Source organism: Vidua chalybeata, chromosome 1 (assembly GCF_026979565.1).
Source record: "Vidua chalybeata isolate OUT-0048 chromosome 1, bVidCha1 merged haplotype, whole genome shotgun sequence".
Classification (NCBI taxonomy): Eukaryota; Metazoa; Chordata; class Aves; order Passeriformes; family Viduidae; genus Vidua; species Vidua chalybeata.
The window spans coordinates 10,542,685-10,558,495 of record NC_071530.1 but is presented as its reverse complement, the minus strand read 5'-3'; the positions used below and the strand labels follow the sequence as shown (position 1 = coordinate 10,558,495).

The window sequence follows — 15,811 nt, the reverse complement described above, 5'->3', positions numbered from 1 at the left end:
AAGTAGAGCTACACAGTGCTTCCCTTGTTTCATACAGATGGGCAAGTCCAGTGTACAGAAGCTGAGGGGACTAAAGGTCTATCGTTTCCAGCAGTTGTTATGCAAGCATCATATCTTTATGCTCTTTGCTTAGTGATGCTTTTCTAGATGTAACTCTGAGGAATGGCAGGTAATAATCATCCCACATTTTGTAACTAGGAAGTGCAGCACTGTCAGATCAAGGGCTGAGTGTTTTGGCAAGGAAAAGGTCTTGCATGTCTGCTTGACTTGAAGCTGTTCACATTTAACCATGTACCTACAAGTTCTGATGCACTTAGGTCAGAATGCTCTGCAGCTTGCAATTTCAAGCCTTTGCACACACTATTACATTGAATAAAACTATAAAAGCTGTTCTGTTATTTCTAAACATCCACCTTTTGCAGTCTTTTATTTTGAATCAAATTAGGCTTATATCTACTGCAGTAATCTATGCTGCCTGATTTTAAAACAGTGCCATCAAATACCATTTTCCTTTTTAGCAGTGACCATAGGAGTCTTAGGGTTTATCCCCTTTTGAATGGTGACTTGGCTGGGGGAAAAGGAGGGTTATCTTGTTCCTTCTGAGCTTGTGTTCGCCCATTGCTTCCCCTTCTGCATACCAGAATCTCTTTGGGGTGGTTTGGAGTTTTTAGAATGAGACAGGTCAGAAGCAATACAAAGAACATAGCACCCTTTAAAACAAACAGAATGGTTATAAATGCGAGATATATGTTTTTCAGGATACAAAGTTGTCTTTTCTTATTTTGTGACAATTTAAATTAATGTATGTGTCTTGAACCTATTTGGCATTTATCTGGAAGCACAGTATCACTTGGCACGAGCAGAATCTTTTCAGGGCTATGGAAAAAGCCTTTGCTTGGTAGCAAATCATTATATTGGGATGATACAGAATTAGGGCTTTGAAGAAGACAGTTCTTAGTGCACAGCATTAGGAGACATTTGTCTTCATAGGCTGCCTGTGGTTATGTGAACAGGTGCAAAGCCTGCTTTGTCACCAGCAGGTGTAAAATTTCCAGGTGGAAAGAAGTCCAGTTACTAGTGATATTCCCCAGGGCTCGGCACTGAGACCAGTCTGGTTTAATAACCTCATCAGTCATCTGGATAAGAGGATCGAGGGCACCCTCAGTAAGTTCACAAACAGCACTAAGTTGGGCAGGAGTGTTGATGTGCTGGAGGGCGGGAAGGGAAAGGTCTGCAGAGGAGTCTGGACAGGCTGGATTGATGGGCCAAGGCCAGTTGTGTGAGGTTCAATAAGACCAAGTGCTGCATCCTGCATCTGGGTCACAACAACACCAGGCAGCACTACAGGCTGGGGAGAGCATGGCTGGAAAGTGGCCTTGTGTGAAGGGACCTGGGGGTGCTGGCTGACAGCAGCTGAACATGAGCCAGGTGTGCCCAGGTGGCCAAGAAAGCCAAAGGCATCCTGGCTTGGATCTGCAATAGTGTGGCCAGCAGGACCAGGGCAGTGATTGTCCCCCTGTCCTGGGCACTGGTGAGGCTGCACCTGGAATGCTGTGTTCAGTTTTGGGCCCCCCAATACAAGAAGGATGTTGAGGTGCTGGAGCATGTCCAAAGAAGAGCAGCAAAGCTGGTGAAGGGTCTGGAGCACAAGTTATGAGGAACAGCTGAGGGAACTGGGGTTGTGTATCCTGGAGGAAAGGAGGCTCAGGGGAGACCTTATCACTCCCTACAACTGCCTGAACAGAGGTTATAGTCAGGTGGGGATTGGTCTCTTTTCCTAGGCAACCAGTGACAGGACAAGAGGAAATGGCCTCAAGCTGTGCCAGGGGAGGTTTAGGTTGAAAGTCAGGAAATTTTTTTTTTTTTTTTTTTACTGAAAGGCAAGTGAAGTGTTGGAGCATGCTGCCCAGAGAAGAGATGAAATCACCACCCTAGGAAGTATTCAAGGAATGACCAGATGTGGCACTTAGTACTATGGTCTAGTTGACAAGGTGATGATTGATTAAAGGTCTTCTCTAACCTTAATGATTCAAAGTGATTTTGTCATTCAGATATGTCCCAAAGGGACCTGAAGCTTCTGACTTCTTTGGAAATAACCACATCTGTCTGTGTTTCTAAATAAATGTAAAGGAAAAAAATAACATATTCATTATGATATATATATATTGGCTCCTTTTGTACCTTCCTATAGTCAATTTACCAGTATAAATCAAATTATGAACTGTTTCCTGGTTGTGGTACTTTTCAGGCAAACCATGTTAACTGGATATTTTGATTGTCTTTCTGTGCCTTTTTTCCTCCTTCAGAACATTAATGTGGATGCAAGTACAAACACTATTCCATCAGGAATTCCTCGAGAGCCGTTACCAGTTTCTTCTACATTGCCCAGGACCTTTGAAAGGTCTCCTTCGCCACCCCAGCCTACTGAGTAAGCACTTAATTATATGGGTATAATTATTCTGCTCTGAATCACATTTGCATTTTCTTTCATCAAGCAGAACAATGTAAATAGCTATTAAAATCTTAATCAATGAAAGAAGTAATATTTTGTTGTAGTAAAGGCAATAAAGCTTAATTTCTGAACAATATCATAATAGTGATTCAGTCATAATAGTCATTTAGCAGAAGACAATTTAGTGTTGTGGTTTAGTTTCTGTGAGTAGAAGAAGTTTAATGAATATCTTACTGTCTTGTATTTAGATAGCTTTGAAACAGAGAGAGTAAACCCATGGCCCTGTGGGCAGTAGTGATGTCCATACCATAAAAAAAGTTTTTTTGGTAACAGTTTATTTGGAACCTGCAAATCAAATAGCTGAGTAACTAAATGCTATTAGAACATGACAAATTAGAGGTAGTGTCACACTGCACAGGAATATATTTTTTCTATTTTTGATAGCATTTTTGAATGCAGTGCTAGTCATCATGTGCTAAGCAAATTATAGCTTTTTATAACTACTTGCAATCATACTCAAAACTTTTTAGACCTATTATTAAACCATTCATCTATCCTGAAGTTTCACTTTTCATGAGCCTTGCTTTCTGCTGGATGATTACAGGGACTCCAAAGTTGTGGATAAACAGCAGAGAGAGACACAGAGTACAGAAAGACTTCCTTCTTCCACTCTGAGTACTGCATGTAAATCGGTACAAGTCAATGGGGCTGCCATAGTAAGTGACCTTATTATTCATTTTTCTTAATGATCCAGTTTGCATTTAACAGAATATTTATTGCTACCCAGTGTTGCCTAATCATGTGAGCCCAGCATCCTAGAATTTGTCCAGCAGCTTTAAGTTTGCTTATTGGGCTTCATGATTACTTGCATGATAGAATTATGCAATTAACAGTGCAAAAGAGATCTCCTTATCTGAATCCTTTTCTTGGTAGTATCGTTGAGATAGAAGTATTAATACATATGTTGATATTGAAACCAGAGCATTCATTGTGTTTTAGCTGGTTTAGAGTTTGAAAGGGAAGTATTTTGCCCTATGCCAGTACCCCATTTTTCTGGCATTTCTGGCTATTTTACGTTTTGCCTTTTCTTCAGCTTTATTGTCTATGCAGCTTTTGTAAACTTCATACTCAAACCCTCATCTGCATATTTAAGTGCAGCATTCTTTTGGGACAAGGACTTCACCCTTTTCTGTTCATCAAAGTATTTTTTTTTCCTCAGGATGCTTTGTTTAACTCTGTCCTGTTTGTTTCTGATTTCCCAGGAACTGCGAAAACCTAGTTATGCGGAAATTTGCCAGAGAACAACTAAAGATCCTCCTACATTGCAACCCCAGAAAGAACAGAAGCCAAACACTGTAGCATGTGGGAAAGAAGAAAAAAAGCCCACAGAAACAATAGAGAAAAACAGAGAACCTCCTCCTGCAAAGTCACATCCTGGACAACCCAAAGACCAGAGAAGACAGTCAGGACGCAGATCGTCCCCTCCAGCCGTTGGCAAACGCTTAAATAAAGAACAGAGTACCCCTCCAAAATCTCCTCAGTGAAAATAACACCTGGGAGGGATTTGAGAAGAGGTCTGTTTCCCACAAATTAAACCCATGTTCCCACTAAGATACCTGAGAATGAGTTGCTGGTTAGGAGCTTGCAGTGATACAAGGCATGTAACAATGCCTGCAAGATATTTTTTTGTGAAATACTTTTTCCCCCTCTTGAACAAGCATTCTATTTTTCTGGGTATTTCTGGATAGTTGTTCTAAACCTTACATTTAGATTGGTGCTTAATTGGAGGTGAAGCTTAGTGTGATATTTTTTTTCCAAGGTGTAAAATATTTGTCTTTAAGAAAAAATCAACTTTTTATTAAGCCTCTCTGTGGCTGTGTGAGTGCAAGCTCTGTATAGTGAGTTTTTTCTAAACTGTTAAGCAGAAACATGCTGCTGCAATATTTTTAATAAACTGGTCTGCAAGTACATATCTAAATTAGTGTCCAAAAGACTGATACCGGCAGCTAGTGTGTAGAGTGCAAGAAAGTAGATAATATTTTACAAATTAGTATGTGACCTTGAAGATTTTTTTTTATTGGGCTGCTGTACTGTGTCAGCAAATGAACTTGCACTTTTAGGTTAAATGAGTAGCTGTTTCTAGCATTTTTAAAAACTTAATCTTTTTTTGATGTTTTGCACACACAAAATGAATTCTACAGGGCACCATAGCAGTCTTTCTGAAATATTTCCTTTTTTGACTTACTGCAAGCAAGTAACCATCTTCTCACTCCAGAATAAAACTGATGTTATAATTTGCAAATACAAAGCACATTGTGAATAGAAAGAATCAAGTCTGTGAGCTTCTTTGGTGGTGAAGCCTGTTAGTGGATGTTATCAGGAGAAAGCAGAGTAGCCTTCTTGTGATAACCTTAGCTTCCCTGTGCTTGTAAGGGAGTTAACTGAGTCAGCGCTGTATATTCTGGTTACCCCTGTGCTCTGTGTAGACTTTTTTTTAAAATTCTGCCCCAAGTGCTCTTTGAAAGAGTTCATATCTTAGTCAGCCTTGTGTTGACATCTTCCTGTAACTACAAGCATTGGCATATGGATTTAAATTTTTCAAGACGTGAGATAATGGTGTTTGTTTTGTGTGGTGGAGGAAGAGATCCCTGATATTTACCTGTGGGATGAGGTTTCTCACACTTACTTACTTTAGAAGTGATGCGCTTTCTGAAGGACAAGGATGCACTAAATTAGCAAGTTTCTAATAAAGTTGAATATAAATTATTTTTGTTTTAAAATGCCTAAAGCTTTTCTTTAAGTGTTTAAACTGCAGGAAGTTCAGACAAAACTCATTCCTGCTGACTATGACAGTACAGTTTATTCCACAAAAATGTTTATTTAAACAACTGATTTTTTTTAAAGAATTATTTCCATCCAATATTTAAAGACTTGAATTTTATTTAAACTTGAAAATGACTTTGCCTTAACTTTTGTACAAGACAGTTTAGAGTTAATGAGGTCTGACCCCATGGAGGGTTAGCATGAATGGCATACAGAATTACTCAGTTACAGTATGTATCTATTGTCACTGGTCTTACTGGGTAAACATACTGTAGTACAGGAACTAGCAGCAGTTTTTGTAATATACCTTAAAGATCTTAAACAGTTGATCTTTTTCAGATTGTTGAAAAACCTGTAAATGCAAATAGTCAATACTGTATTAAATATGTGCACTTGGAAGTGTGTGCTTTGCTTGTACAGTTGTAAATAATCAGAACATATAAAAAGGTACCCTAAAGAAAAAAATCTGATAAAAATTATTGATATTATAAATGTTGCTGTTGAGCTGGATGTAGATAAACTAAATGTTGTGGTTTGAATATTACTTTAATTTGTTGTTTTTTCTTTTTCTTATTTTATTCTGGTGTGTTGAACTGACTCTGCCTCTTCACTGCAAAAGGGAAATGGAACGAAAATCTTATTTGAAAGCCCTCAAATATTTTCCTGAAGTCCCTTTAAAACCAAACAATTTAACCAATTCAGAAGTGTTCTGCAATGTAAATAATGAATTTCAGCAGTCAAACTGTAATTTTTAAGTCATTAATAAAAATCAAGTCTAATTGGGGAAAAACTTGACTGCTGCAAAAATATGCACTGAAGCTTACTTGTCTGCTTTCAAGAGTATCAATGCATGGTTCATAGAACTGTAAAGTAACTGCAGAAGTTGACTCCTGATAAATTTCCTATTACAAGCATCAATTGGTAACTAGTTGGCATTGTAAATCCAGCCTCTTGTATGCTGCAGAATTGGTCAAAATAGGGCACGTGGAGACTGTTGATTTTTCCTGTTTCCAAAGCGCACTTTGTGAATGCTGTGGGAGGAGATAGGACCCTGACACCACCACCAAAACTGCTCAACTACTTCTGTCATTGGACCTTTTTATCCCCTTCTCCTTTCCCCAGCGGCAGTGAAAGCGGTAGCTAGATTTGTGTATGGTTTAGGCCAGCTGTATGATTCATTTTGTTTGTCTGCTGCAAGTGAAAGGCTTTACCAGCTGCAAACAGTGGCAAGTGGTCCCTTCCAGCGGCTGTGAGCGGCTCGTCCTGGTGCTCAGCCGGTACCCGAAGTGATCTGTTGAGACCAGTGGGATGTGTTGTGCTGTTCTAATGTATTCTGCTGCCATTTGTGATAGGTCAATACACTGTAATTACTGCTTACCCAGCAACAGTCTGTTGCATCTAAAGTTTAAACCTTCCTCTGATGTGGTTTTATAGCTTTTTTTTAAAAAAAGTGACACGCCAAATTGCTGTGTAATATACAATACAACTTCTCCTTACTGTATTTTGCTTTGAGATTTACTCCTCCCCCCACTCAGTGACAAAATGGAGTTTTCAGAGTAGAGTTGTGAAGTTGCATGCAGACTGTTGCTATGATACAGAGAGGGATTAAAACATAGCTTTTAAAATTAAAAATCTCTCAAAAGCAGTATCTGAGCTCAAGGTTCAGGGATCCAGTAATTAAAATTGGCATTTTATCCTGTTAGAACTGTGTGGTGATGCTTTTCATTTTGAAAACAAGTCAAAATGGGATCTGAGGTTCTTCCAGGAATTTTAGAAAAAAGGTTGCTTTCAAAACTGAATGTAATTTCAGATCAGTCCCACCCTATGACTCTGTCACTTAGAAACGTGTGAGCAGTGGCAAATTTTTTATGTTGCTGCATTGTCCTTCAAAGCCTTGAGCCCTTGGCATGGAAAGGCCATTGTTGGAGCGTGGGTCAGTGTATCAGGAGCAACAGCTGACTGTAATGGTGCACACCTATCTCTGTGTATCTCCTTCAGCTACAGGTAGGGGTTTTGTGCTTCGTAACCTATTACACTAATAGCAGCAGACAATCCAAGAATTCTAAGGAGACCTAACAGCTGCCAATTCATGAAATAGAAGTGTAATATGGGAGCCTTTTTGAGGGTTTTTGTTTTTGTTCTTCTTCCATTAAGACTGGAATCAAGCTTACATGTAAACTATCAGTAATTTAAGTTTCATTTTGTGTCATAAAAATGTAAAACTGTCTAATTTGAAAAAAATATGTAGGTTATGAAAAATAAAGATTTAGGCACTGTTGAATTCCTGATTTTTTTAATTAAACATTTCTTCAGCAGTATTTTTCATTACCTTTTGTCTTTTGCTCCCATTTTTGGAAATTGTATATTTCTAATTTTGGGAAAAAAAACCCTTTTGCTTTCCTGTTCAACATAGCTCTTGTAACCATTACCTAAGGCTCTGTATCAGCACCAAGAACCTCTGTGATACATCTCTGAAGGCTGCAGTGTCTTTCTCTATTAGGTAACTATGACTGGTTATTTTTTTTTTAAAGCAAACACAAAAGCTTATTTGTTGTTTACTGAAGGTTCTATTCATTGGTTTCATCAATTTAATAGATAAGGTATTGGCTTGGTCCTAAATATGGATTTTAATGTTTGGGTTGGTCCTTTGGTTGCATGGTATTTGAATCTGGAGATGTCTTTTTTTTACTTTATTTTACTTTTGGATTATTTTTTACTTTAGCTGGTTTTGGAAGTTCTTCTTGAAGAAGGTCTTGCATCTAGGAAAGAAGAGCTTCTGGGATATCCTCTGTCTACATAAAAGAAAACTTTGGAAATAATTCAAACACTATCCCACCATCACCTTTTATTGTTTTGTTGAGGTTTTTCCTCTTATACAGCTATATCTGACCAATTATAACAATGGATGTAAGCATGGAAATATTAACAATTGCTGTGGTTTATATGCATCTTAGGAAGTATTGCAGTATTGGTTCTCTAAGCTCCTGGACAGGTTAGACTGTTACTGCTTCTATTTCCTCACTACTGTCTGCTCAGCAAAGTAAGCCAACACAGGAATATCAGCCTGCACTGGGCACTGTGAGCATCTCCAGGCTGGAAAATTCCCTTAACTTTGGTGATGACCTGGGCTACAAGTAGTTGAAGGCAACCAGTTTTCACTGGAGCATGGAGTATCCTGTTCTGCCCTTGGGATAAAGTTTTCTGCCACTTAATGTGTAAAAAAATGCATGGGAATTTGTCAGCAATGTTACCATGATTCTAATGTGGCTCTGTAGGACCACCCCAGCTCTGACAGAAATTGGGGATCTATTTGTTTGCACAACAAAACTGGGCAGTGTCCCCTTTGTGCTAATTTTCCTCAATAAAAAATGATGTTCAGTGATGGCTGCACCAATGTTCATGCTAAACACATGGTTTTGTGTCCTCTTGAGCATGATGAGAAAGAGTGAATGTAGAAAATTATGTGCAATTTGAGCATCCAAAGTTTACTTACTGTCTCAGAAACTGATTCATTATGCATTCATCCTAAGGCTTCTTTAGAAAATAAGATTTCATGAAGTTTAAAGTTTTCTAATATGCTTTTACTTCACAAACTTTTACGTTAAAACCTCTTGTTCTGGTAATAGCTGAGCTTTTATGACTGCAACCATTTAAGTCCGGGAAGTGATTGAATTTCAAATTTTGCTGGTGTACAGATGAAAGCAACGTTATGCACTTCATCTCTGCTTTTGAGAGAATAAGCTCTGTAACAGACTGGTACCATCTGGTTATGGTAGCTCGGTTACTGCAGCCTCCACTCATCATGGATAAACATCTTGGGATATATTTCAGTGCCCAACATAAATGGATCAGGTAGAAATTCAGTTCCTATGGGAGTGGCACGTGTAACACAGTTCCTGAGCTGTTGTGCCAAATAAGCACAGAAATGCTGCAAAAAGGCTGGCTGGCCTCACCTGTGCCATTCTTCCTTCCTGTGTGCTCTCTCACATCTGCACACTGGCTGGTCTGAAAACTACCTTGGAAAGAGGAGGACTTGGAGTAGGTCAGCAGCTTTTGTTGTACCAGCAGAACAGCGCAGGAAGGAATAAGAGTACAGTTGATGCCCAAAGAAGAGTGGCATGGTGATAGTCCTGGCAGGAACACTGTACTGCAATCAGCCAAAGTAAACTGAGTGTTGGTACAATTGGCTTATGACAAATGGAAGGCAGAAATCTTGGCTTAAATGTTGCTTTGCTTCCTCCAGTGTATGTGGCTCCAGTCATCAAGCCTGGTGATTTTGAGCCTTTTTCTCACAATGGAGAGGAGAAAGGGTCCAATTTCTGCTCTAGTGTTTTTGGCTATTATGTACAAGTTGTAAATGTGCTAAATCTTTAATCTCTCGTATGATAGACTATTAAAGGTCTTTGTGCATCTTGTCACAACTGGTTTGGGAGCAGTTCACTGGTTTGCAAAATGGAGGGCAGATGGGGTGGGTGTATGCTGGGGAAGGGAGTCAAAAGATAAAATCGCTCCCTAATTTCTCTGAATTCCCATCAGTTTGATAAGCAGATTGCTCTGTGTGCTTGTGTTCAGCACGTGGGGTGCGGAAACCATCCTGCAGCCTGATGGCTTCGCATCCCATTTGCTAAAGGCAGACAGCATCTGCAGAGCAGTAAATACACTGTGGCTAAGGGTGCTCTGAGGGAGGAGGGATGAATGGAAGAATTGAGAGTTGTAAAACATGCCAAAGCTGGACAGATCTAAGAAATCTACGTGGGTGAAATTACTGATACACAATGAAATGTGTCTAATGTCTTCCAAAACAAAGCCACATGCATGCTCTCCGTGTAGCTTGAGATGTCAGCCCAGGTAGAAGAGTGAGTGAGATTCAACAGGTCCAGCCTGTCACCTCCAAGGCTGGGGTGTTTTCCAGGAATCTACAGTTCATAGGTTGTGGCTCACACAAGAAATCTGTCGCTTTTGCTCTCTTGTCTCCGACTCCAGTGTACTTAGCTCAGGTTTAGGGTGTCAGCACGGAACGGAGCCGGCTCTGCACAGCAGTGGCTCACAGCCCCCACAAGCCAGCCCTGTTTGGGGTGGGAGGCAGCTGGTGCCCCTCCTGCACGAGGGCAGCAGGATGCACTTTGTGATGGGAACAAAAGTGGGCCGTTAAATATGCTCTGTGGGGGAGAAGGCATTTTTCCTGAATGGAACTTCTTGGGATCCTTGATGTCTTTGCTGTCCTGACCTATGCAGTCTCTTATTCAAGGATTTTGTTCTCCTTTAGAAATGGGATGTGCAAAATTCATAGTCATTTTCCCTCTCTTGTTATACTCTCCTTTTCGTCTCTAATGATTCAATGCTTTCTATTCTTGGGAGCTGCATCACTTGTGGTAGATGGCAGCTCCTAAGAATTGCACCTGTTTTCACCAATACAATAGACTCAGCATTTTGAAGCATATCAGTTTGTTGGAGTTTTATATTTTGTCCCACTCAGTTAAGAAAATTTGGTACTCAGAGGAGGATTATCTAAGTATGTGTTCAAAACTATAATGTATACAACAAAATCAAAAAAGTATGCTCTATTTTTTCGTATTTACAGTTGTTGCTGGGTTTATGGTGTTTGTGATATTTTCTTCATTTCTGTGTTTGCTGGAGTCTGTGTCCTTTCTGTATACTGGCAATGTGTCCATCTCTGGGATGACTTGTGCTGGTGCTGAGGGAGGATTCCTGCCTTGAAGCTGTGGCAAGTAAGTGTTGGAGAGACATGTTGATTCAGACAGTGGACACTGAAGTGACAGATTTGCTAGAGTTATTTTCTCAGTAGATTTTACTGCTTGAACTGCTAGACAAATGCCTCCTTGGTAGCAAAGTCTGTTTCAGATAAACCTTTGTATTTTACTTTTCATTTGAACCAGTGATTCTCTTGGAGACAGAAACTCAGCTATGCTGGCTGCCATCCTGAGTGCTGATCCATGCTTTCATCCCAGCCTAGGAAATCCAAAAGCAGCCACACTGGGTTGGACACATGGAAGTTATGTGCCGGGTTTAATGTACATTGAGCTTAGAAATTTAAAACAAAAAGGCAAGATACGCTCTGTGGAACTCATTTTTTAGTTCTGACAGAGAGGAGGAGATACAGGTACCACAGGTGGTTCTGGAACGGGAAGGCAAGGAAGTACAGCAGAGCTGGACTTAGCAACACACCTTGTGTAGGCAGCACACCTCATGCTTCACTGTTCAGCCTCAGGCTGCTGTCTCAGTGGTTCTGACAGCTCAGGATGCAGCAGACATTAGCATTTGGTGTGCAAAGTCACTACTTTGTTTCTGCTTCAAATTATGTAGAATTGCCTGAAATTAGGTGTACAATCCCCCTTTCCTGTAACTTCAAGTTGTAATTTCTGTTGAGGGTTGCTCTTTAACTGTAAGGGGGTGAGTTGCTGATTGCTGTATTTCTGACCATGGTTTATCAAAGATTGGTTTTGTTGGATGTTGCGGAGTTGGTGACCTCCACAAGGCTGGAGAAATGGGCACCAACAGAAATAAAGTCCAACAAAGGGAAATGCCAAATCCTGCACCTCTGGCTGCATGAACAACCTCATGCACCAGCTGGAGTGTGGAAAACAGCTGGAAAAACAGCTTTGTAGAAAAGGACCTGGGGGCACTAGGTGGGTAACAAGTTGGACATGAGACAGCAATGTGCCCATAGAGTACAGAAAACCAGTGGCATCCTGGGCAGCCCTCAGAGCATTGCCAGCAGGTCAGGGGCAATGATCCTTCTCCTTTGCTCAGCACTTGTGAGAACACACCTGGGCTGCTGGGTCCAGCATTGGGCTCCTCTATCCAAAAAAAGTCCTGGCCACATTGGAGTGAGTGTAGTGAATGGCCGTGAAGATGATGAAGGGATTTGAAGCATCTGTCAAACAAGGAGAGTGTGAGACCTGGGACTGTTCATCCTGGAGAAGAGACAGCTCAGTGAGATTTTGTCTGTGTGTACAAATACTTGAGGGAGGGAGAAAAGGTGTTGGAGACATATTCTTCCAGTGGTGTCCAGTGAGAGGACCAAAAACAGCGTACACAAACTGGAACAGGGAATTCTCTTCAGGCAGAAGAAACCCCTTCGGTTTTTCTAAGGATAATTCAACACTGGTGCAGGTTGCCTAGAGAGGTTGTCTCCATTTGTGGAGATAATTATTGTCACCAGAGTCAGCTCTGGCACCTTCAGCTTTTTGACAGTATTTCTGGGGACATCTAAATGTTTTCTGACTTGATTCCATTTCTCTGAGAATTGGTGATTTAAAAATTCCTGTGGAAGAGAAGAGCAGGCTGAGCCTGTGGGGATTTCTCATGCTCCATGGAGGCTTGGACCATGACTGCAAGACACTTCTTCATTAAGAAGTGTAAAATGTTGGTCCCCTCTGCTTCTTACAGTTGTCTTCCCATCCCTTGCCCACAGTTGCCAACACAGACTGAGCTCTGTCTGAGCTGGTAAAAACTCCCAAACAAATGACATGAGATTTGACTTGTAAGCACTTAAATAAGGGTTGTGTATGGCTGTTGTCTGCTAATACAACACAGCAGAGCAATGCATGTGTATATAATACACAGAAATTAAGTTACAGACCACTAGGCAGTGGTTGGGACTCAGCTTACAGATGTACATAAATTGAATTGTCTGCTTGGTCCATGGAGATTGGATCAATAGCCAGGGGAGCCTGGAGAGCTGTTCATCTGCATCCTGATCAGCTGAATTTTGATTCTGTGTCTTGGATCTGCTTGAGTAGCTCTTCAGCTCTGTAGAAATATGAAGGCACACATTTTCACAGCTTGTACACACACCTGTAGCTCAAAGGCTTGATGTGTGAACTTGATTTCATATGTACAAATGGCCAAGTGATGCAATTCTTTATTAATATAAACATGCATAGCATGTTTTTTTATTACAGTCTTTGTTAGGAAGCAGCTGCAACTCATAGAATGGTTTTCTATCTGCTATTAAATGTTTTCCCATTCAGCACAAACTATAGAAAAATAGAGGAGTTCTGGTCTGAAGGGGTCTCATGAGGTACATGGTGCTGATAATGCCAAAGAAGTGGATTCAATCCCCCCATGGGCCTTTCACTGAGAGCTGGACTTGATGATCCTTGTGGGTCCCTTCCAACTCAGAATATTCTGTGATTCTGAGGTCTTTGTTTCAACATGTTGATCAAAGGAGGATGAGAGCTGGTTTCTTAGGGCATTATCCATTTCAAAAAGCCTCCAAGGATGGAAGTTGTACAACCTCTCTGGGCAATCTGCTCTGATGTTTCACTGCCCTTTTGGGGAAGGACTTTCTCCTTAAACCCTTGTGCCTCTTCCCTCTTGTTCTCCCTCTGCCCTGCTATACAGATCCCCGTTCTGTTTCCTAGCTGGCTCCCCATAGGTATGGAGGGGGCTGCAGGTAAGTTTCCCCAAAATAATCCCACCTCAGTGCTGAGTGGCTCCAATTTGCTGGTTTTATTGGCCTAAAACCTGAGCCAATACTCGAGCTGCAGTCTGCCTTCCAGAATTTTCCACACAAAGGAGATCTATTCTTGTTGTCTTTCACCTTTGCATAACTAGAGACTCAAAACATTTCAGAACTCTGCTTCTCCTAAGAGGTTGTTTAATACTTGACAAAGTCTGAAGTGAAACAAAGAGGCTGCTTATAACCCTGATCACTGCTCCTCTGGGTTGATAAATACTTGCTTGGGTTTTTTTCTAGTACCCAGTGGCTGCTATTATGAGACAGTAAATTTTTGAAAGTATGGATTGCTCAGTATAATAGGGAATAAAGTTCTAGAAAGGCCTTCAGAAAATGAATCTGTTGCCTTCCTTTTGTTCCCTTAATGCCAGACAGATTATTTGTTGCATTCATTTTCTTTCCACAATGGAAACTACCTTCCCAAGCAGTCTAGTCCAGTGTTGTCCTGACCTTATTACCCTTTTCCCAGCCTCTTCCCTTGTCCAACTTTAGCCAACCATCCTGGCTCTTCTCCCTGCTCCTCTGGGGCATGGGGATGGAGTCTGAACTAGGAATGAGCAGGGGCAAAGGAAGGGACAGTCAGGGAAAAGCTGAATAAAGCCACGATTCCTTGGAGTTAGGAGGGTGAGGAGGGGTTTGGTGCTCTGTACTGTTCTGTGTGCCAGCAGGGCCGTGGCCAGCAGTGGAGGGAGGCTGCACAGCCTGGCTGGTTGCCCTGGCCCCACTAGCCCAGCCCTGCTGGCACTAATATGGTACATTTATTTGGAATATCTCTTCCAGACAGTGCTGGCTTGAGTGTAATGCTTTGCTGGCATTCAAGTAACAGGATCATTCCCTGTTGGAATTGTACAACCCACTTTATAAAAAAATAGTGTTGTTGTTCTGGTTTGCATTGCAGCTGCTATTTAATCTGGTCATAGAGAAGAAGCAGAGAACTTGTACAATGTGATTTATGATGTTGTCAGTGTTTTGGCACTTATTTCAGCTGTATGAGTTATAAAACCAAAGACCATGTCTGCAACCTGAAGAGTGACTCTTGGACAAATCTGTATCATAGTAAACTAATGCTCTGAATGCCTTTTTGACTGCATCCAAGAATACTTTGCTAGATGGAGCAGTTGCTTTCCCAAAGTGTTCTTTTTCAAGGACTAGGAAATTATCCCTGTCTTATAAATACACTTCTAGTGCATTGCACCATTGACAAATGCAGGGTAGCCATTTGCTGTGGTTTAACTCCAGTGATCAACCCAGCCCCTCACAACTGGTCATTCACTCCCCCACCAGTGGGACTGGGGAGAGAATCAGGAGGGTAAAAGCTGGAAAACTCTTGGGTTGAGATAAGGACAGTTTTATAGGGGAAGCAAAAGCTGCACACACAAGCAAAGCAAAGCAAGGAATTCATTCTGTGGTTCCCACGTGCAGGCAGGTGCTCAGCCATTCCAGGAGGGCAGGGCTCCATCACATGCAGTGGTGACTTGTGGTGACAAACCCCATCACTCCAAACTTCACCACTTTCTCCTTCTTCTCCTACACTTTATATACTGAGCAGGATGTCACACGGTCTGGAGTGTCCCTTTGGTCACTTGGGGTCACCTGTCCTGGCTCTGTCTCCTCCCACCCTCCCAGGCACCCCCAGCCTCCTGTGGCTGTATGAAAAGCAGAAAAGGCCTTGGCCCAGTGTGGGTCCTGCTCAGCAATAACAAAAACATCTCTGTGTTACCAGCCCATGTTCAGCACAAATCCAAAACACAGCTCCACACCAGTTCCTGTAAGAAAATTAACTCTACCCCAGTTGAAACCAGCACACCATTCTAAACGTATTTGTCTTAAGTGGTCATCTGATGGCTCAGTTGATCTGAACTTAGTCAGAAAACTGGACATTGCTCAGCTGCTCTGTTTGAAGAAATCATCTGGATGCATCTGCTGTTGTGTGCTCCCAGCATTGGTCTGGGACTGTACAAAAGAGGGCTGAGCTACCTCACTCACAGCATCCTGGAATGGATTGGGGGTGGGAGGGGCCTTAAAGATCATCTCGTTCCAAACCCCTGCCATGG

General features: G+C 41.4%; 1 protein-coding gene across 5 annotated transcripts in view; it reads left to right on the top strand.

The window, feature by feature from the left end:
- The window catches only part of LARP4B (La ribonucleoprotein 4B), a 56,050-nt gene extending 48,494 nt beyond the window's left edge, over window positions 1-7,556 (top strand). For 4 of the 5 annotated variants that reach the window (XM_053943296.1, XM_053943305.1, XM_053943313.1 and 1 more), the window contains 3 exons: window positions 2,307-2,428; window positions 3,057-3,168; window positions 3,715-7,556. In XM_053943296.1, the coding sequence (XP_053799271.1) occupies window positions 2,307-2,428; window positions 3,057-3,168; window positions 3,715-3,996 (516 nt within the window). In that variant the 3' untranslated portion in view covers window positions 3,997-7,556. Of the gene's footprint in view, window positions 1-1,880; window positions 1,992-2,306; window positions 2,429-3,056; window positions 3,169-3,714 lie in introns of those variants that run through there. The other variant, XM_053943322.1, reaches the window with a different exon arrangement.
- Window positions 7,557-15,811: the final 8,255 nt, after the last annotated feature.